This window comes from Leptinotarsa decemlineata, unplaced genomic scaffold (assembly GCF_025532065.1).
Source record: "Leptinotarsa decemlineata unplaced genomic scaffold, Ldec_3_MD MMD2_tig00003557_RagTag_RagTag, whole genome shotgun sequence".
NCBI classification, from domain to species: Eukaryota; Metazoa; Arthropoda; class Insecta; order Coleoptera; family Chrysomelidae; genus Leptinotarsa; species Leptinotarsa decemlineata.
The window spans coordinates 843,843-868,553 of NW_027412590.1; the positions used below are offsets into that span (position 1 = coordinate 843,843).

The window sequence follows — 24,711 nt, forward strand, 5'->3', positions numbered from 1 at the left end:
GACTCTTCGCTTGGAGCAAACTTGACTCAATCCACCTCTTGTTCCCTTTTCGAAAAACATCAACTGATCTACATCGGTGAGAAGTTCAAGTTGCTGTTTCGTTTTGAATAACATAGCATCCCATGTATAGCCAGGCAGAGTGATATAATGAGCAGGATCCAAACCGTAAGTTTTATGACAACTTGAGCGGAACTGCTCGAAGACATAGCCAGAAGCATAACATCCGTCTTCAAATACAGATTCGTATATTTTCCCGATGTGTTTATATTAAAAGTAGCCCATATCAGCTTGGCACGTAAGTAAGATCTCCTAGGACACGGTTTTTCCTTCAATATGTTGCAAAAGGTTTCGATAGGGGGTAAACAATCGTTTGAAAGAATCGATATAGTCATACGGCATTACACCCTTTTTTGTCAAAATCTACTCTTCATCATTCGAGCGGTTGGAGAACTGTGATATGAGATTTGGAAAATCTGATAGATATGATACTAACGTATCCAGCGAAAAACTCATGAATCTGAATGAGTTAAAAAATCTGAAGTGGATCTTGCTACCAGAAATATTTTTAATGAAGGAGATATACTTTTCCTTTGTTATCGGCCTAACGGCGACACTTCCATTGAGATCCAATGCAATATTTTCTATAACAAAATGTGCATCATACCCTGATAAGTTATGAAACACGATGGGAATTGTTGGATCATCTTGATAGTTTTAAATGCACTCATTGTGTGTGATGGTTGGCGATTAATTATTTTTAGGTATTTGACGATTATGGTCGCATACTATTTTGTCTGATATACTGAATGGTTTGTCACATATATGACAATGAGTTGCTGCCTGAAAAAATGGTTCCTGGCTGGCTGATATATTTACATCGAAGGGACACTGTGGAACACAGTTGCAACATCTTCAGCAAACTGACCTATCTCGTCTGCAAACCATTTCATACAATTTTCATCACGAAATGATCGATAAAATGATAGTAGTGTATCATCATAAGAGCGTTTCATATAATATCCAATAGATGCCGGAATGTGTCGTTGATATTCATTGCCATCTTGTGCAGATACCAATACACTCGGCATATATGACCAAAGGCGATGTAATTTTATTTTTGAAATTTTTGAACCTCAAAATATATTTTCCCTCCATAGGTAATTTTGGTAGGCATTCCTTTGTCTTCGAGCAGTCTTCAAGGTGTTTATCTAACATTGCTTGCGTGGAAAAACAGTGAAAACACCTATGGCAAAAATATTTTTTTCTATTATGGTTGTCGAGTTGATTACTCACCAAACTAGATAGCTCTTTTATTCAAACAAAGTGTTTTCTGGTTGGTGACGTAACATCATAGACATTTATTGAATCCTTACATTTTTCATCGTAATACATGTCTTGAATCATGAGTAGATTCAGATGTTTGCTTTTATTTTTTGCTATGCTCAATCTTAGCGGTATTACAGTATACTTGGATTTAAAAAGTTTCAACGTGTAAACATTGACTGAGAGATCATTCTGCTCTTCGAAACTATTTATCTGAATAATTTTCATCGGAAAGTGAATACCTCACAACTTCAGAACTTTTGAATAGTCAGGATAAGATAGGATGTGATCTGAATGTTGTCCATGGGGAACTGGATACAACGCCGAAACAATGGCACAAGCGAAGCAGGCATTATCATGATTTTTCGTTTGATTTGAGAAGGCAGTTCAGTGTATGATGAACCTCTCTGCGGCACAAATTTGTTTACGGTAACCCCTAAATTCACTACTGCTTTCAACGTCTAACCTCTGTCACGTTCCTGAAACTCTTCCAACTTTATCATGATTGGCTCCATAACATGATCCTCAAACCACATATTCATATCAGTGTTACTATGGATGGATGCGTTAGATATTGAGAAATACTTATATTCGTTGAAGATTGGATCGCCTTTGACAACCTCAAATTCTCCAGCGAATGTCATATTAACCTTTAAAAATGCATCTTTTTTCAAAGCATTTTGAATTAGTGTCACAAAAAGGGTCTTATAGTCGATCAAAAATGAGGTAGGGTTCTTATGCTTGAGATTAGTAATCACTTCAGTCCGGATACGCGAATTAAAAGCCGATTCTGAATCATCCCAATGTACTCGTTAGAGGATGCCTCTTTCCGGCTAATCAGGCCTGCTCCTTTCTTCATCTCAAATTTCATCTGATTAAGAATGCTAGTAGATTTTATTTCCCACCCATAGTAGAAGTATTTTTCAGATCTTTTTTTATTCGTTTAGAAGCCTTATAACACTCTTCAAGTCAATCCTTCACTGTTTTCTCCTTGTATTCATCTATTATGAAGCTCAAGATAGATGCGATATATTTCATCAAATCAGCAAACATTTTTCAAAATTGCAGAAGCAGGTTCAACAATAACTGATTGACCGAAATGGAGAGCCAGAAAAATATTCCTCGAACAGTAAATTAGAAACAGCACTACCTAGCGGGGAAAACTTTGCGTTAGAAGTAATGTGACCAAATATGAATATGAATAAAATCTGCTATTGAGACATATGTCTTATGGAATCATAGTATATCAGAAAACTGAATTTCTATGATGATATATTAGTCTGAAACACTATATTCACAGGAACAACACTAAAAATGTTGACAAAAATGTTGATCACGCTATTAGAGTACCCAATTCGATAGCGACAAGTTGCATTACTGTATCTTTATCATGCAGCAAGTAAATGTTCTGTTTCTGTTTGAAATCTGTTTTTCCGTTAATCAGCTGTCGCCCCCTTACGAACGACAACTCTCAGAAGTTGAGATGTTGCGAGCTAAGGACTAACGAGGTCTTACCTTTTAACGTGTTATTCCTAACACGGTTGCAGAATCATCGCAGCTTCAACCATATAAATTCTCTCGAGAAAAATACTACAACATAATCATAAGCATGCATGGTGTGAAGCATGCGTGTGTATGTACGAAAAATGTGTGCATTATGTAATATTTGGGGACTCACAAACCAGTATAGCAGGACATCGACAGAAAATGACCACGTAGTCAAGTTGAAGATCAAACTCAACTTCAAGGTCAGATCATGAAATGGTGGAAGGGTGGAATCAGTTTTCAGGTTGAAGTGTGGAAATACCTCCTTTTCAGTTGAATACACGCTTACGTCATATGGTATATTGGCTTGAATATTGGATAATATTGGGTTTTAAGAAGAAGATAGTGATACATATCAAATTGAAACATGTGTATTGCGACATGTAAAAGTTCATGTCGAGAATATATTTAGGTGTGAAAAATATGTCTTTTTCGCTGCAAAATGGTGTGTTGTGACTGTATACATTGTTTTGGAGAACTTCCAAACCCCGTTTAGCATGATTTTCGCTAAGAATGAACTTTGTATTCATTTTCACAGTCAAACCACACTCCACCGTCTGACACTGCGATATAGTGTTGAATTTCAAATGATTAGATTGTACTGCAATACGTGAAAGTTCTTGTTAGGCGAGCAAATGCATGTGTGAGAAATATCAATCTATTCTACTGCAAAATGGCATGACCCTACGCATCTCTTTTGGAAACTCCGCAAATCTCCGTCTAGCACAACCTGGGCGTTCAGTTTCAAGCTCAAACCAAACTGCTCTGTCAGATCTTGACATGGTGGGGGAGAAACAGACCAAAGTGAGAACAAACCTGCTTTTCAGTGGAAATCATATCAAAATCATCTACTGTATGGCTTCAGATTTGTAATCAATAATGTTTCGAAAAGAAAAACGTAGTGTGACATTTTGAATTATTACATCATTTTTAAGCGTGCGGAAGTTCATGTAGGGCATGCATATGTGTGAGAAATATCAGTCTGTTCTCCTGTAAAATGTCAAGTGTTGACACTACATGTCTACAAATCTCCGTCTAGCATGACATTGACGGAGAGGTCAAAGTCAAATTTTAGTCATCATTTTTGATACATGAATGTGTATATGACACGTCACATTTCACAAAAGATATTTTATCTTATAGCACTTATATCAATAACAGCACATGTTACACAAAAATATTATTTGAATACTCTATCAGGAAGTAAAAACAACTTGTTACAAAAAAGTCTTTGACTTTTATCTTGAATATGAGAAAATTTCTTTCATTATGGTTTATTTTTTCCTGATGGAAATCGTTTCTCCGTCTCGTTTAATGTCAGTAAATTTCCTCATTTCTTGTTAGCAAATGGGAATGTACATGAACGTAGCTTAATATTTTGTAAAGATAAATGCATGGTAATGTGAAAAAATTTGTGTCTTGGAATGTTTTCTTACAAGATTCTCTGTATTTGAGATCAAAAATTAGTCTAATGAAGCGTTTTTGCCTTATAAAGATTCTATTTATTTCTGATGAGTGTCCCCAAATGGTAATATTTATATTAAGCTTAGAATACACTAGACCATAGTATATATCCAAGAGATTATGTATCAAAAAATTTGATTTCATTGTTAGGAAGGCAAAATACGTTTTTCAGAGAAGTGCACAAGTATTCGATGTGATTATTGAAAGACAATTCAGTTTCGAAACCTAGATTTACTTGGAAAGGGCGCTGATACTCACTTGAGAACTGGATAAATGTTGTTTTATTCCCATTATTTATTAAATGATTTTTTCTACACCAACATTCGAATTCATTGATTACTAGTTTCGTTTCATTTTCAATTTCATTCAGATCTGGGGTCGTCACAATGTTGTGTCATCGGCATACATGAAAACTCGACCCTCGAGAAAATCCTAGTATTCAGTTTCAAGGTTAAACCAAACTTCACCATCAGATTTGCCAATGTGTGGAAAAAAAGAGACTAAAGTGAGGCGATACCCACGTTTCAGTTGAAGTTACGTCAATATCATCCACTATTTTGGTTCAAATTGTAATGTAATCATATTTCAAGAAAAAATATAGTGTAGCATTTTGAATCATCATTAAGTATGCGGTACCTAGTTCATGTTAGACATGCATATGCGTGAGAAATGTCAGTCTGTTCTCCTGTAAAATGTTATGTGTTGAGTCTACGCATCTGTTTTGGGGCAGATAATAACCTTGCATTTATTTCAAAGTCAAACCAAACTTGCCGGGTGAATCTGGCAATGACAGGTGAATGAATTTATTTTCGATCAAAGTGATGGCACATCCTACTTTTCAGTTATATTTACGCTGATGTCATATGCTGTGAAGGTCGAAACGGAATGCAAAAGCTATGTGCAATATCAAAATCGACAAGTTTTTGTCATACGGGACCAAGAAATACAGGCACAAACTATAGAAAATCGGCTCATCAGAGCAGTTGTCTCTTTCGACAATTTTTAAATTCTAACCAAACCTCAAGATTTTTCCAAATCCTACTATATTTATTTCTTTTCCGAATATGTATTCTGTAATTCCATTTCACTCTCTTCAGTGTTTTTCGTACATGAAATAGACCTAAATAATAACCGTTCTTTTATTCGTCATCATGAATATAACATTGCACAAGATTCAGATCTTAAATTCCATTGGATAGTTACAAGCAACAAGAATTCACTCTCTGAACTCTCATTTCTTATCACTTGTGCTTTATTGGTTTGTTTCATGTTGAATCATATGAATACATGCAATGAACTCTTCTCATTACTTATCTCTAATTATTTTATAACCTTTAACTTTGCAGTTCGACGCGGGCCTCAATAGTTCAATGAGGTTTCAAAGCGGAAATGTGAGATCAAATTTTGCTATAATAGGGAGAATTTCTGTCAATTGTTATATTTATCCAATTCGCCCTAACCATACCTTGGCACAGCTCAAGTTGATAATTTTCAGATTAATACTTCACGAGATTCTTCAATATTATCTATAAAAATGCACGTTATTTAACTCTCTTCAGTTCACCTTACTTCGCTACCCACTAGAGATGCCTGACGTCACACCTAACCATACCTTGGCACAGCTCAAGTTGATAATTTTCAGATTAATACTTCACGAGATTCTTCAATATTATCTATACAAATGCACGTTATTTAACTCTACTCTCTTCAGTTCACCCTACTTCGCTACCCACTAGAGATGCCCGACGTCACAGCCAAGCCCACCTCCCAACTGGATGTCGATACCAACAGGCTGTGATCGTTGCGCTCTCGGAGAGGGCAGACGTTAGCACAGTCCTCGGCCGTCTGCGTGTCACCATCGATAGCGAGGCTAGAGCGATGCGTTACATCACAGTCTTCTTTACTTCATCGATAGAGGTAAGGACACACCGATGAATACGCATTACTCAGCCGCACGTCGTGGAGTGAACATCTCGCTCTCTTACCGTTGAACGGTTGCTGCTGCTGTGACGTCACACCACTACTAACTTGGCGGGCTCACGCCGATGGAACATTCATTACATGGAGGATCTTCGAAGTATGCAGACGTATGTTTGTACATAGACAAGCTCATGATGATGTGACGTATGTAGAGGTCATTGCAATGTTAATGTGATCCGAGACAGACTAAAATCTCAAGGTCAACCCCAAGGTTATGCGACTTTGAATATTGTTCGAAATAGCTGTGAAAATATGAAGTGTGAATGAAAGTCATTCAAAGTCAAATCTAAAACACTACCTCAAAGTCGCCTTATCCTTATTACCTTGTGACGTACATTAAAGGTGTGACGTAGATCAAGGTCGAAGCCAACTCGATGCGTCGAACACAGGCGCTGCCCCCCCCCTCCCCACCACCACCACCACAACCAATTCCAACTCGATGTGTTGACAGAAGGCGATACAAGCAAACAGTGGTCGTTGAAACTTTACGGAGTGCAGACGTGTACGCTCTCTGTCACGATGGATACCGTCCAAACTGGTGAAGAAGGACCGCTCATCAGTCGATGGATCTTCGTGGTATTCAGACGTATGTTTATTCTGTACAAACAGGTACAGAGTACACATGAAGGACAATATCAAACCCTGACTTTACAATGTATGCAATCTAGTTTCCTAATCTCAAAGTTGAATTCCATGTTCAAGGTCATGAACATAAATGAAAAATGTAAACCCTGTACCGTGCATTCCCACACACCAACCAAATGTAATTACGTCACTATGTCACACACACATACACACACAAAATTTCATATGAAAAAAAAAATTCTGAACGATCCCTGCACCAGACACTTCAAGGTCACATCGCCTTGATGCTACTAAACAACAACTAAAAAGCAATTAATACGTCATAGTGGTGGGGGGAGGCCCAGAACCGAAAAAAAAATTCTGAACGATCCATACATCAGACACTTCAAGGTCACATCGCCTTGACTTCACTAAAAAACAACAAAAAAAAGCAATTAATACGTCATAGTGGTGGGGGGAGGCCGAGAATCAGCTGTAAACAACTACTGCGATATATTTCATCAAATCAGCAAACAATTTTCAAAATTGCAGAAGCAGGTTCAACAATAACTGATTGAACGAAATGGAGAGCCAGAAAAATATTCCTCGAACAGTAAATTAGAAACAGCACTACCTAGCGGGGAAAACTTTGCGTTAGAAGTAATGTGACCAAATATGAATATGAATAAAATCTGCTATTGAGACATATGTCTTATGGAATCATAGTATATCAGAAAACTGAATTTCTATGATGATATATTAGTCTGAAACACTATATTCACAGGAACAACACTAAAAATGTTGACAAAAATGTTGATCACGCTATTACAGTACCCAATTCGATAGCGACAAGTTGCATTACTGTATCTTTATCATGCAGCAAGTAAATGTTCTGTTTCTGTTTGAAATCTGTTTTTCCGTTAATCAGCTGTCGCCCCCTTACGAACGACAACTCTCAGAAGTTGAGATGTTGCGAGCTAAGGACTAACGAGGTCTTACCTTTTAACGTGTTATTCCTAACACGGTTGCAGAATCATCGCAGCTTCAACCATATACATTCTCTCGAGAAAAATACTACAACATAAACATAAGCATGCATGGTGTGAAGCATGCGTGTGTATGTACGAAAAATGTGTGCATTATGTAATATTTGGGGACTCACAAACCAGTATAGCAGGATATCGACAGAAAATGACCACGTAGTCAAGTTGAAGATCAAACTCAACTTCAAGGTCAGATCATGAAATGGTGGAAGGGAGGAATCAGTTTTCAGGTTGAAGTGTGGAAATACCTCCTTTTCAGTTGAATACACGCTTACGTCATATGGTATATTGGCTTGAATCTTGGATAATATTGGGTTTTAAGAAGAAGATAGTGATACATTCCAAATTGAAATATGTGTATTGCGACATGTAAAAGTTCATGTCGAGAATATATTTAGGTATGAAAAATATGTCTTTTTCGCTGCAAAATGGTTTGTTGTGACTGTATACATTGTTTTGGAGAACTTCCAAACCCCGTTTAGCATGATTTTCGCTAAGAATGAACTTTGTATTCATTTTCACAGTCAAACCACACTCCACCGTCTGACACTGCGATATAGTGTTGAATTTCAAATGATTAGATTGTACTGCAATACGTGAAAGTTCTTGTTAGGCGAGCAAATGCATGTGTGAGAAATATCAATCTATTCTACTGCAAAATGACATGACCCTACGCATCTCTTTTGGAAACTCCGCAAATCTCCGTCTAGCACAACCTGGGCGTTCAGTTTCAAGCTCAATCCAAACTGCTCTGTCAGATCTTGACATGGTGGGGGAGAAACAGACCAAAGTGAGAACAAACCTGCTTTTCAGTGGAAATCATATCAAAATCATCTACTGTATGGCTTCAGATTTGTAATCAATAATGTTTCGAAAAGAAAAACGTAGTGTGACATTTTGAATTATTACATCATTTTTAAGCGTGCGGAAGTTCATGTAGGGCATGCATATGTGTGAGAAATATCAGTCTGTTCTCCTGTAAAATGTCAAGTGTTGACACTACATGTCTACAAATCTCCGTCTAGCATGACATTGACGGAGAAGTCAAAGTCAAATTTTAGTCATCATTTTTGATACATGAATGTATATATGACACGTCACATTTCACAAAAGATATTTTATCTTATAGCACTTATATCAATAACAGCACATGTTACACAAAAATATTATTTTCATACTCTATCAGGAAGTGAAAACAACTTGTTACAAAAAAGTCTTTGACTTTTTTCTTGAATATGAGAAAATTTCTTTCATTATGGTTTATTTTTTCCTGATGGAAATCGTTTCTCCGTCTCGTTTAATGTCAGTTAATTTCCTCATTTCTTGTTAGCAAATGGGAATGTACATGAACGTAGCTTAATATTTTGTAAAGATAAATGCATGGTAATGTGAAAAAATTTGTGTCTTGGGATGTTTTCTTACAAGATTCTCTGTATTTGAGATCAAAAATTAGTCTAATGAAGCGTTTTTGCCTTATAAAGATTCTATTTATTTCTGATGAGTGTCCCAAAATGGTAATATTTATATTAAGCTTAGAATACACTAGACCATAGTATATATCCAAGAGATTATGTCTCAATAAATTTAATTTCATTGTTAGGAAGGCAAATTACGTTTTTCAGAGAAGTGCACAAGTATTCGATGTGATTATTGAAAGACAATTCAGTTTCGAAACCTAGATTTATTTGGAAAGGGCGCTGATACTCACTTAAGAACTGGATAAATGTTGTTTTATTTCCATTATTTATTAAATGATTGTTTCTACACCAACATTCGAATTCATTGATTACTAGTTTCGTTTCATTTTCAATTTCATTCAGATCTGGGGACGTAACAATGTTGTGTCATCGGCATACATGAAAACTCGACCCTCGAGAAAATCCTAGTATTTAGTTTCAAGGTTAAACCAAACTTCACCATCAGATTTGCCAATGTGTGGAAAAAAAGAGACCAAAGTGAGGCGATACCCACGTTTCAGTTGAAGTTACGTCAATATCATCCACTATTTTGGTTCAAATTGTAATGTAATCATATTTCAAGAAAAAATATAGTGTACATTTTGAATCATCATTAAGTATGCGGTACCTAGTTCATGTTAGACATGCATATGCGTGAGAAATGTCAGTCTGTTCTCCTGTAAAATGTTATGTGTTGAGTCTACGCATCTGTTTTGGGGCAGATAATAACCTTGCATTTATTTCAAAGTCAAACCAAACTTGCCGGGTAAATCTGGCAATGACAGGTGAATGAATTTATGTTCGATCAAAGTGATGGCACATCCTACTTTTCAGTTATATTTACGCTGATGTCATATGCTGTGAAGGTCGAAACGGAATGCAAAAGCTACGTGCAATATCAAAATCGACAAGTTTTTGTCATACGGGACCAAGAAATACAGGCACAAACTATAGAAAATCGGCTCATCAGAGCAGTTGTCTCTTTCGACAATTTTTAAATTCTAACCAAATCTCAAGATTCTTCCAAATCCTACTATATTTATTTCTTTTCCGAATATGTATTCTGTAATTCAATTTCACTCTCTTCAGTGTTTTCCGTACATAAAATAGACCTAAATAATAACCGTTCTTTTATTCGTCATCATGAATATAACATTGCACAAGATTCAGATCTTAAATTCCATTGGATAGTTACAAGCAACAAGAATTCACTCTCTGAACTCTCATTTTTTATCACTTGTGCTTTATTGGTTTGTTTCATGTTGAATCATTTGGATACATGCAATGAACTCTTCTCATTACTCATCTCTAATTATTTTATAACCTTTAACTTTGCAGTTCGACGCGGACCTCAATAGTTCAATGAGGTTTCAAAGCGAAAATGTGAGATCAAATTTTGCTATAATAGGGAGAATTTCTGTCAATTGTTATATTTATCCAATTCGCCCTAACCATACCTTGGCACAGCTCAAGTTGATAATTTTCAGATTAATACTTCACGAGATTCTTCAATATTATCTATACAAATGCACGTTGTTTAACTCTCTTCAGTTCACCTTACTTCGCTACCCACTAGAGATGCCTGACGTCACACCTAACCATACCTTGGTACAGCTCAAGTTGATTATTTTCAGATTAATACTTCACGAGATTCTTCAATATTATCTATACAAATGCACGTTGTTTGACTCTCTTCAGTTCACCCTACTTCGCTACCCACTAGAGATGCCTGACGTCACAGCCAAGCCCACCTCCCAACTGGATGTCGATACCAACAGGCTGTGATCGTTGCGCTCTCGGAGAGGGCAGACGTTAGCACAGTCCTCGGCCGTCTGCGTGTCACCATCGATAGCGAGGCTAGAGCGATGCGTTACGTCACAGTCTTTACTGCATCGATAGAGGTAAGGGCACACCGATGAATACGCATTACTCAGCCGCACGTCGTGGAGTGAACATCTCGCTCTCTTACCGTTGAACGGTTGCTGCTGCTGTGACGTCACACCACTACTAACTTGGCGAGCTCACGCCGATGGAACATTCATTACATGGAGGATCTTCGAAGTATGCAGACGTATGTTTGTACATAGACAAGCACATGATCATGTGACGTATGTAGAGGTCATCTCAATGTTAATGTGATCCGAGACAGACTAAAATCTCAAGGTCAACCCCAAGGTTATGCGACTTTGAACATTGTTCGAAATAGCTGTGAAAATATGAAGTGTGAATGAAAGTCATTCAAAGTCAAATCTAAAACACTACCTCAAAGTCGCCTTATCCTTATTACCTTGTGACGTACGTTAAGGGTGTGACGTAGATCAAGGTCGAAGCCAACTCGATGCGTCGAACACAGGCGCTGCCCCCCCCCCTCCCCACCGCCACCACCACATCCAATTCCAACTCGATGTGTTGACAGAAGGCGATACAAGCAAACAGTGGTCGTTGAAACTTTACGGAGTGCAGACGTGTACGCTCTCTGTCACGATGGATACCGTCCAAACTGGTGAAGAAGGACCGCTCATCAGTCGATGGATCTTCGTGGTATTCAGACGTATGTTTATTCTGTACAAACAGGTACAGAGTACACATGAAGGACAATATCAAACCCTGACTTTACAATGTATGCAATCTAGTTTCCTAATCTCAAAGTTGAATTCCATGTTCAAGGACATGAACATAAATGAAGGATGTTAACCCCGTACCGTACATTCCCACACACCAACCAAATGTAATTACGTCACTATGTCACACACTCACACACACACACACACCCAAAATTTCATATGAAAAAAAATTCTGAACGATTCATGCACCAGACACTTCAAGGTCACATCGCCTTGATGTTACTAAACAATAAAAAAAGCAATTAATACGTCATAGTGGTGGGGGGAGGCCCAGAACCGAAAAAAAAAAAATTCTGAACGATCCATACACCAGACACTTCAAGGTCACATCGCCTTGACTTCACTAAACAACAACAAAAAAAAAGCAATTAATACGTCATAGTGGTGGGGGGAGGCCGAGAATCAGCTGTAAACCACTACTACCCACAATAACCATTTTTCATTATCGAGAAATAATGGCTCATCAACGAAGCTATTTCAAGCAAAAAAGCATCAATCCTCATCCGATTGAGTACCTTGAATACATGTGCACTTAATATAGATCAATATGGCCCTCGTGATCGCACGCGTTTATATGTATATTCAGTATCAATATTGCACCCGTGCGGAGCCGGGGCGAGTCTCTAGTTATCTGTATGCATATTTTTACAAGAAATCATGTCATTCATAACATTTCGACTTGATGTCACGATTATGAAAAATCTACTCATGTCAAGAACACAGTACGTGTAAACATTAATGAGCTTATTTATTATAATCTCAGCCATAGAAATCTTGTTTGATTTGAAAAAGTGACAAGAAAAGCAATTAGATTTCCACTGAAGTTTCAGATCAAAGATGTGTAAATGTGTTTGAAATAAAGTTTTTGGCTTTCTACTACTCCATCTTGATACAAAAAAAAGGATGAGGGAATATTTCCCGAAAATAATCACTCCTGAAAATATAACCCCTTCAATTTAAAAATGTTTGAAATATGTTTAAAATATATTTGAAATATTTTTGAAATATGTTTTATACGTTAACCAGCTATCGCACCCCTTATGAACGACAACTTTCAGAAGTCGAAGCTTGTGCGAGCTAAGGACTAACCAGATCTTACCTTTTAACGTGTGATTTTTCACATGAGTAGGACAATAGTGAGTGAAAATGGAGCTTTTAGCATGGGGCTTGAAACATCGACTCACACATTGGCCGATTGACTGAATGAACAAAGCCGGCTACCGACTTTCCGTAATGCATAAAAGAAACATTCAAACGAAAACCGAAAGAAAATGCCTCCTCCAAACAACTAGTTCCACATGAACATTGAATCACACTGAAAATGTACCCCTTTCTATTCAATCAAGATACTCATAACTGAAATTGAGTTGAATAGGCGTGTGAATGTCTTTGCTTACTTTCATCGTGACATAATATAGTGTTTTGGATGAAATTCGTGCCTAATCTTTCAGACACGTCTTGATGAGGAAATACTTAACTTCAAAGTCCGCCATTGAAATTGAAAATGTTCCATATGAGTGAAATTTTGCAGTAAATATTTCATATATTACCTATGCGTATAAACAGTGTTCCTACAAATGATATCTCATTGATTTCCGTAACGAATATTTGTAGTACAAATAGATGAAAGTGTTTTTGGTTTTATTCAATTTTAAATAAAAGTAGTTGTTTTGGAAGTAATTTTTTCATGATCTTGAGAAAGTAATTGTTTCGTAAGGGTTTTTTTTAGTGTGTGTCTGGAAGTAACTTCTATGCATGGTCTATCCATCTTTGAATATGATTTATTTTGAACTGATTCGCAGTTTTTCTTCCTTTGGAAGTTTCTTACAAGTTTTCGTATAAGGATGGAAGTGAAAGTCAAAAAGCTCGTTCTTCCAAAAACTTATCTCTTCGGAAAATAAACACCTCTAATTCAAATAATGGTAAAGTTACTGACGTAGTTAGTTATGAATCTGGTTAACTGTGATGAGTCGAAGGTGTGACCCATCACAGTGATAGACAGACCCATCAGGTGAAGACAAAAAAATTAATGATAAAGAGGACATTTCAACACAACGTGATTGAAATCACCCTAACTTTCACATGAGCAACGAGAATTATCAGCCAATCTAATTTGAAATCAATAATATGGGTAGAGAGCGTGATCGACTTAATGGCAGTCTATATATCATTTTCTTGTTCATACCACTCATCACCTACAATATTTCAAACATCTCTAGAAGTCATGAAATCTGATGAGCCAGATTCAATGCAAGTATTTTCTTAAAAATATATTCGGATTAGTGTGCGGAACCATAGACAGATTCATTTCATTAGTTCGAACTTCCATTGTTTAATATGATATAAATTGAAAGAACATGTTGTCACTTGAAGACGATTTTGGAAACTAACAATCGAAACGTCGGGAAGTAACTTGGCTTATTAATATATATTTTTTTTTTATTTTCATCTCGTATCAATAGTACTATTTTTTTATTTTTTTATTGTTGCTTGTATTTTATTTCATTGTTATTCCAGTTTCTTTGCCTGATATAATTGTTATTTTTCAGCTAATCTTTTTAATCCTATCCAGATTCTTTCAATGATTTCAAATCAATATAAAGCATAGTAGACAATAGGAGTTTGAACTAATGAAATGCACCACGAAACATTGTCAACCACCTTCAAACAAACATAGACAGATTGATGAAACATGTAGTAACCACAATATTAGAAAAAACACCACACTCTACCATCCTACTCTCTATTTATGATGTTTATAGAGTTGTATTGATGATACATACACTTAACAGAAAATATGATTGAGTTCGTAGATACTTTATATTCTTTCATGCACATGGTATGCAGATTACATCCACTCAATATCTGATTTTTCCATGGTGAGAACTGAATTGCCATTTCTCAGTTATAACCCTTGTATAATCCAACATCTAATGGACCCTGCTGGTGTTTCGCCGGTTTTGTAATGAAATTTTATCTTCTACCTTTCACAAATGATTCCTTTGATAAATTGCGTCAGTATCTCAACTCACCAAGAATTGGATGACCCCTGGGGGTGGCTTGGCCACCCATCGTCAAAACGTGGGAATGGTCCGACGTAACGACAATCAACGTTTCGGTAGGATTAACTAAAGCCAACGCAGCCAGAAGTGCTGTTTCCATGGCCAACGTTTCGTCGAGAGCCCGATAAGCATTGTTGTAGTGATGAGCATGGTCGATGCGACCCCCTGAAACAAGATATAAAGTACTTCAGATGACGGTCCAATCGGATTTTCTTTCAAAATATGCGAGGGTGACAAAATTTAAATTGGGATAGAAAATTGCAAAACTTAATTATTCTGAATTGGGTCGTTCACAGTTTTCTGTAAGATATATATAATGAGAACTTTTTTGCAACAATTTCTGAACAGAACAGTTTAACTATACAAGAGAATATTATAATTATAACGATAGATTTTATTAGCGGAAAATATTTTTGAATTCACGACAAGAAAAATCTCTGAGTGAATAGAAATCAAGGAAAAGTATATAAATACTATTTTTCTAGATCAAAAATGCAGAGGATGAATTATGGTTTTTCTCAAACTTTTATGTTGACGTTCATGTTCACCATCGAAAATCAAAGTAATGTCCAGAAAAGTTGAAAAAACAGAAAAAGATTTCTCTTTGGTAACAGTGTTCCCGAATTTTAATAAAAAGATATGTGGGTGAGTCTTGGAAGACTCACCTCTTGGAATACAAATCAAAGAAATTAAAATAAAGAAACAATTTTAAAAAATGTCGTCTGAATTGGAAAGCCCTTAGTTATTGTTGGAATAATTTTAATTGAGATGAGTTTCACACTACCAATATGTATAAGAAATGTTTCTTATCGCACAATAATGGTATGTTATTACTGAAAATAAATCACAATAAAAACATGACATAACATTGTTACATATTCACTCTTTCAAAAAAAACTTTATTCAAACAAGTCATTGAAAGAGTGAATATAACAATTGGCGCAGTCACTGTTGGATCTGACAACGTTGTTAGAACAAGGAAAGTCTAACTAGTAGCGTCGGATTTTAATTCCTTATTAGAAAATGAACCAAGAACACCAACAAGTCATCACTTGAGGAAGCAGCGGAGAAACACCTGGTGAAGCCGCTGGCTGCACGACTTCGAGAATATGACGAATTGAAATGAAGAGTTGATTATTTTAAGTCAATATTGAATAGTCCCGATTCATTTTGCAATATATTTTACAATTGATTCCACCATCTTTTTCAATTTTTCGTGAAATCAATAATCGTACCGATATAATTGAAAACATATTATTAAAACAACGATAAAAATAAAATAAAAACAACAATAAAAATCAATTGACGCTCCGGGGCGACTTCATTGATTCCAGTGGCGCATTTGTTTTTTTAGCTGCAGGAAAACCCGGAAAATCCTGCAGCACCACATCATCTGAAGATCTTGATCTAACAATGTCCTCTCTCTTATGAAACAAAATGAAGGGGGTCTCCAGAGGCTCCAATAAATTAAATGCATCACCAGAACACTTCGTGACACGACTATCGTCAAACTTAAAACAATTATTTACAATAATTAATCGTACCGATTAATTATTGTAAATATTAATACCTACTGTTCGGTCATTCGAAGTTTGACACCAAAAAGATAAAATCAAAATGACTCAAAATCAACCAGAACCAGATGCAATCGAACCATATAAATCATCTGAAATATTTTCAATAGTGTCAGAATTTGAAGGTGACCAAATATTTTTGAATACGTTCTTGAATGCTTGTGATTGTGCATGTTGCATGTCTACAGCTGACCAACGGGATCTATTGGTGATTCATCTCATAAACAAACTCAAAGGTAGAGCAGCAGGAATCTTGGAATTCATCCTGAAATAAAATTTTTTATAAAATTTTCATTTTAAAGACGCAATCCGCACAAAGGGAAACAATGGCTTTGAATTCGCTCTCAACAGGACTAGAACCGCGAATGAATCAATTAATCCGTGCCTCCAATCCGGCAGGTCTACTTGAAGCCCATATTGGAAGTAGGAGAAAATGTGACTATCCTATTTCGAACATCGAAAAAACAAGGACCCAATTAAACACGCTCTCAACAAACAATCAGTCGAAACCCCCAATCAATACCTCAAAGAACTTGTCACACTTGTTGTCAGAATGACGAATGAGACAAAAACGACCGGTTTTCGTTCAAAAGCATTCGTTAACTCAACGTCTGCACCGAACGTTTTTCTTGCTTTGACAGCGTGTGTGTCAATTAACGTACCTATACAAGCATGGTGAAGCGAACCCCGCCGCACGCGAACCATGATTGGCAGCCGCATGCGATTTGCTAGCGAGCGCAGCGACTGATTTACTCGCACGTACCAGGAAGCTTAGCCGCCGCCATTACGTGAACTTCAACGCTTACCCCTATAACTCGATGGCGTACCCCCAGAGGTACGCGTACCCCTCTTTGAGAAACCCTGCTCTAGGCAACAACGATGAGATCATACAAAACCTCACTTATTTTCTCGACAGAGATGAGCCTAGAAAAATGTTTACGGACACAGAAAAATTAGGAAAAAGAACAAAACGTGGTCTGATAAATGGTGTAGGAACTTTTTAAAAGCGATAACCGAAAGCATTGACGCAGCTGATGAAGAATATTCCACGAATTGTATCAATAAATCAAGTCAAGGCGTACATCAAATCGAAAATCTATTGATCTGTAAGTAAGTCGGTGATCAAATACTGCAATTCAACTATTGAAAAATTACAAGTTGATGAACAGACTCTCAAACGAGATATAAAAGAAAAATCGCTAATGAACATATCGGACAATATGGTATTTCACGAAGCCCAAAAGAAAAGTCTAGAAATATGCTGATCACTTATAGAAAGCTATATATTTCTTCAAACTTTCATTGCCCATATTATCAATGCAATCATATAAGCTCAATGAAAATGGGTAATTCATAACATCAACAGAGGGATTAGGATTAGCTTCACTCACTTCAGGAAATATCACAAACGTTGAACAATAGTATATTGTACAACAAGTGACAAAAACGACATATTTCTCACGAGCGCAGAAGTTTGTTCCAAATCAAGCGAGTGAGAAATATGTCATTTTCTCACGCATTGTACACTGTACTTTTTCTACGGTTGCGTTGTTTTCAAGTATTGAGATTTAAAATACATATATAATAATACTTGTATTTGAACAATTTTGTGAAGTAATTCCTGGTAGGTCATTTTGTTTCAACATGTTTTCGGTAATTGAAATATTAGCTGCGGTCGAAGCTTCCACAGCATTGTTGTGTTCAGGTTCTAATGACGCTGGAGGCTGAATGGATTCTACTATACTTTTTGAAATTTTCATTCTGTTAGCTACCGAGTTGCCAATATAAGATTCAGCAACATTGCTGGATTTTCAATCCCCATGGCGTTTTGAAGTTGAAAGATCCTCCCCTGCATTAACTAAAATAGTCCGAGATGACCTTCGGAAACAATGGCCAGTATATAATTCAGGGTTCGGTAATTGCAAACATTTTGCAATTTCTTTTGCTATGGTGCCAAATTTATTTATCCCCACAGGCTGTTTCGTACATTTGATATTTTTATAATTGAAAAAAAAATGTTTCATTTGTGTAAGGTCAAAGTTTCACATATTTTCAGTAAATTTGGTAGAATTCTACTGTCAATCGGGTGATTTTATTAAAAGGTCCGAATTGAGATCTTCCATGTCATCAATTTTTAATTTCCGGAGTTCATCACAACGGCATGCCCCTGTAAGTTCAATAGCTAAAGCAGCCTGGAATCAAAACCAAACATTCATTTTTCGATAATAATTCAAAAATTTTCAATTCATACCTTCATCAGCAAATACTTTTCACCAGGTGCATCTTTCAAAACTTATAGGATTTCTTCAGAATTTAATGTTTTTGACTGTTTTGGAGCACGTAGTTTTACGTATTTTGATATATAAATACAGTTTTTAATAATTGAGGTACTCCTCAGCATCGAGTACTGACACCATAATGTTGATGATTTCAATCTCCTTGAAAACTCTTCAAAAGAAACTAGCAAGATATTTTCGGAACAAGAATTTACCTTGGCTTTCATTTTCCAGTCCATAAAGTTTCTGTAATCAATTTCATATTTTCCTCTTGATTTGCTAGGTAGAAAATTTTTGCAAACATATATTGCTTTCTGAACAATTTCTTTAGGTGTATTTTCTAACTCTGAATCTTCGTATTCCATTATATTTAATATTTAATAAATCTGAACTGTTTATACCATAACAATCAACAATAAAACTATCTTTGTTAGTTAAATTAACAGCAATAATTATGCAGTGCTTCGGTTTCGTTGTTATCGAAACGCCGACAATGGGCTACTTAGATATTGCACGCGAATCGTCGGCGTAGCGTTGTCAACATGGATGACGTATCATATCAATCTGACATGTAACAATTCATGACTGACTTGGGTTATCGTGATAACAGTGAGAAATGATTTCTCACTGTAATGGCGGATATTTCTCACTGCGTGAGAAATCTTCCGTTTTGAACATATCAAAGTGATGAGAGAAGTGGCACATTGCATAGTAACCAAAGAAAAACATAATTCACCGCTATACGTCAGTATAGCGGTAAATTAGACCGTTTGTAATTGCAAGAATATCGAACAGATAACAAAGTAGTATGAGTTTTGAATATTTCCCCTGTAGAGCCTGAAATATATACAACTTTTCATTGTATCCAATAGCAATCTTGGTTGCTTGAACGGGACTCCCCTACCATATATTATCAACATATTGAAAATTCATTGCGCGAGACGACGAATCAGAATTGTACATTTCTTTTCAAAATTTAGACAATTGTAAAGTGATTATTCATATCCTGAAAATTGTGTAGAAGTGCTTTCATATCCGATAGACAGCAACGTTATTTGGGAAGCCCAGCTCCTCAAACAAATTTTGAAACTACCCAAAAACTGAAATCAACAGTTATCCACGTAAAAGATTACAACGTTCAAATGATTTCTCAAACCCTGTGGCTAATATCAATATCCAATCATGTACCAGTCACCATGAATTGCATTTTCTTACGAAAATCATTGAATTCAATTCTCTTCTGATACTTCAGCCTGAATGCAATGCTTGCATTGGAAATACGAGGATTCACTCCAAATACTTCTTTGAACGATACCAGAATGAAATCGGTGATCCCAATATCGCCAAACACAAGTTGAACCAGTACTTAGATGAATTGGATAAACTAATCGACGAACCGTAGTGAACAAACATATTTCTTGGTTTACGAACCTTACAATCACACTCATCATCGCTTTGATGATTCTGTAAATTTTCTGCAAGTGCCGTCGCAAGAAATAATTACGACGAGGTCGCAAGAGGTGATTTCGACCTCTTCGAATAAAGACAACCCACCGATACCGCAAAGAACAAGAATAGTACCTGGAACCCAGGCAAGATTCGTCCCCAGGAGAAACCCAGAAGACCCTGTCGAAGAAAACGTCGAGCTAACCAATAATTTCAGTGAAAAAATTTTGCTTTTCTTTGATGAGGTCAGCAAGATGATCTGACCGGTATTAGGTTATCGAGATAACGACTTCTAAAATTTTGAGTTAGCAGTGCCAGCAGAATTTAATACTACTGATTTCTATCGTATCCTGCTGACACCGCTCTCCACAAATTTTAATTAGAACCTGCAAGGTCAAACGAACTTTCATCATGGTTGTGTCTTTGTACGAGTAAAGCCATTTTTATCGTTCAAGTAGAATTTTGTATTTTCAAATAAAGTTTTTCTAATAAATTATTATTGAAAGAGTGAATATAACATGTCTTTGGAAAATTATTTTCATTACTAATATGATTCAGTTGATAAATTGACTCGAGCTTTCAATTGAAATTTGGCAAAATATTGCGTTTTGAGTTGGATCGATATTGAAAATCTCATGGTGGAACCGGAGAGATTTTACGTGGCTCAACACAAACAGATTGTATGGTTCAAGATTCAATCGACTCCATAAAATCTACTGTTGATTTCATTGACCTTGATTGCCTGAACGCACATCGTTAAAAAATTATGTGAAACTGGTTCTTTCATACTCTATCAACCTACTCTCTGAGGATTAATATGAAATATTCGGCAACTTGAAGTTCCTGGAAAATTGTTCAAAGTTCACTGGAACGGTCGTAAAATCCAAACGACTCGACTAATGCAGTCAAACGGATAGTAGCATCATAAATATTCTGAAAATGGCAATGTTAGAGATGTAGATACTACTTCCAGTGATGTGAGAAAACGTGAGTAGATGTATATAGCTGATTCTCGGCCTCCCCCCACCACTATGACGTATTAATTGCTTTTTTATTGGTTGTTGTTTGGTGGAGTCAAGGTGATGTGACCTTGAAGGGTGTGGTGTATGGATCGTTCAGAAATTTTTTCCCGGTTCTAATCCTCCCCTCACCAATATTACGTGTTATTTACTTTTTTTGTTGTGCAGTGAAGTCAAGGCGTTGTGACCTTGAAGTGTCTGGTGCATGGATCGTTCAGATTTTTTTTTCATATGAGATTTTGTGTGTGTATGTGTGTGTGTGTGTGTGTGTGTGTGTGTGTGTGTGTGTGTGTGTGTGTGTGTGTGTGTGTGTGTGTGTGTGTGTGTGTAAGAGAATGCACGGTACAGGGTTTCATCATGTGCTTGTTTGTCTATGTACAAACATACGTCTGCATACTTCGAAGATCCTCCAAGTAATAAATGCTCCATCGGTGTGAGGGCACCAAGTTAGTAGTGGAGTGACGTCACAGCAATAACCGTTCAACGGCTAGAGACCGACATGTTCACTCCACGACGTGTAGCAGAGTAATGCGTATTCATCGGTTTGCCCTCACCTCTCCCGAAGCGATGAAGGTTGTGACGTAACGCATCGCTCTAGCCCCGCTATCGATGGTGACACCACGGCAGCCGAGGACCGTCTGCCTAACGTCCACCCTCTACGAGAGCGCAACGACCACTGCCTGTTCGTATATCGACATCTGTTATCGCATTCAGTCATACGTCATATCCACATTTTTCCACTGTTTTAGATGTCACAGGTATGGATTTTCCGGTTAAAGTTAATAATAAAAGTATTGAAAGATTCGAAGATAGGAATGATATTTCAATTAATGTTTACGGTTTAGAGAGTACATTTGAGAAGGGTAAAATGAAGTATGAAGTGATTGGTCCATTGCGATACTCACAGAGAAGACTCCGGAGACATGTCAATTTGTTGCTTATAACTGATGACTCCGGTAATGGTCACTATTGTTGGATCAAAGATCTTTCAAGATTAGTTTCTAATCAACTATCAGCTCATAGACAGAAAAAATATTTTTGTGACGGATGTTTGATATATTTTTCTGATGAGAGATTGCTTTCACGTCATAATATGTATGATTGTAATCACATTAGTACCACAACACCAACTACTAATTTGAAGATCAATAAATATGGTAGAATGGTTGCGGAAAATAAACTAATGTTTGAAAACTTTGAGAGACAAATGAGGGTGCCATTTGTAGTGTATGCTGATTTTGAATCAGTGCTTAAACCGATTCATTTGAATGAGCCAAATCCTGAAAGTTCATACACGATTAAAACATTCAAACATGCTCCATATTCATTTGCTTATTTGATAAAGTGCTCATATAATGATGATTTGTCAAAATTTGTTACATATAGGGGTGTAGATGCAGCTCAGAAATTTGTGAGTAGCATTGAAGATGATTTGAAAAAGTTATATGAAAATCATCTCAGATACCCTATACCAATGGATGCACAAACCCTCGAAGAAGAGGAACAATTTGCTGCAGCCGGAACTTGTGGTATATGTAATAAACCATTTATTGATGGTGAAGTCAAAGTTAGAGATCATTGTCATGTTACAGGAAAGAAAAGATCACATGCCGCTCATTCCAAATGTAATTTGAATTTCAAAATCCCTAACTTTATATCTATTATTTTCCACAATTTAAGCGGCTATGATTGACATTTATACATAAAAGAATTGTATAGGAATAAAGAGAAAGTTGATGTCATTCCACAAACAAAAGAGGAATACATATCTTTCACTAAGCATCTCTTCACACACACCTATATCGATAAAGATGGTAAGGTTAATAAGAAATATCTCAAAATGAGATTTATTGATAGTTATAAATTTATGACTAATTCGTTGGAGAAGTTGGGTGCTAACTTGACCTCTGATCAATGTTTGGAGATGCATAAACATTTCCCACAAATTGGGAAATTCAATTTGATGAGGCAGAAAGGTGTATTTCCATATAGCTTCGTTGATGACATTGACAAATTGAATTATGCATCACTTCCAACAAAAAATCAGTTGCATGAGAAACTCATTTGTGAACACATATCAGAAAATGATTATGATAGGGCTAGAAATGTGTGGAATTTATTAGAGTGTCAGAGTTTGGGTGGATACTCTGATTTATATTTGAAGTCGGATGTATTGCTATTATGTGATATTTTTGAAAACTTTCGCACCACAAGTTTGGAGATTTATAATTTAGATCCAGCACATTATTACACTGCACCTGGATTATCTTGGGATGCTTTGTTGGAGTATATGAATATTGAATTGGAATTACTAATTGACATTGATATGATTCACTTTTTTCAAAAAGGTATACGAGGTGGAATTAGTCAGTGTAGTGAGAGGAAACATATAGCAAATAATAAATTTTCACCAATTATAATCCACATTCATTACATATTTAGATGCAACGAATCTATACGGTCATAGCATGTCACAACCTCTACCAACAAGTGAATTTACATGGTTGACACCTAATGAAATTCTTAACCTTGATGTGATAAATGTGAGTTCTGATAGTCCGTATGGGTATGTGTTTGAAGTGGACATTCATTATCCACAAGAGTTGCATGAAGAACATTCTGATCTTCCATTTTTAGTTGAAAAATTAATACCACCTCGTACACAATCGAAAATTCCCAAATTAATTCCAAATTTGAATGATAAAAAAAAATATATTGTTCATTATAGAAATCTACAGCAAGCCATCAGAAATGGTTCGATTGTAATGAATACACATAGAGTATTGAAATTCAAGCAACCACGTTGGATGAAACCCTATATAGATCTCAATACTGAAATGCGTAATAGTCTAACAACAAATCTGTTGAAGATTTCTATAAACTAATGAATAATGCGGTATATGGAAAGACATTGGAGAATGTAGATAACAGAATTGATGTTAGACTTGTTACGCATTGGGAAAATATAAAGAAAAATATAGGTGCCAGCACTCTCATATCCAGACCAAATTTCAAAAATTGTTCAATTTTCACAGAAAATTTCGTTGCCATTCAATTGGGTAAAGTTAAAGTCCATTATGATAAACCATTATATTTGGGATTTTCTATATTAGAATTATCAAAAACAGTCATGTACGACTTTTTCTATGGATGCATCAAACAACACTTTGGTGAAAATGTCTCTTTACTGTACACAGATACCGACTCACTCATTTTAAAGTAAATACAGAAAATTTTTATGAATTCATGAAAAGTAACATAAGTAGGTTTGATACATCCAATTACAGTATAGTTAACCAATTCAATATTCCAGTAACAAGTTCAATCTTGGGTA

At 36.2% G+C, this 24,711-nt stretch overlaps 1 protein-coding gene across 1 annotated transcript in view; it reads right to left on the reverse strand.

Moving 5' to 3' along the window:
- LOC111512315 (alkaline phosphatase) overlaps positions 1-24,711 on the reverse strand; it is a 952,023-nt gene that overhangs the window by 45,646 nt on the left and 881,666 nt on the right. The window contains exon 8 of the mRNA XM_074178167.1: positions 15,033-15,227. Within this exon, the coding sequence (XP_074034268.1) occupies positions 15,033-15,227 (195 nt within the window). The remainder of the gene's footprint in view (positions 1-15,032; positions 15,228-24,711) is intronic.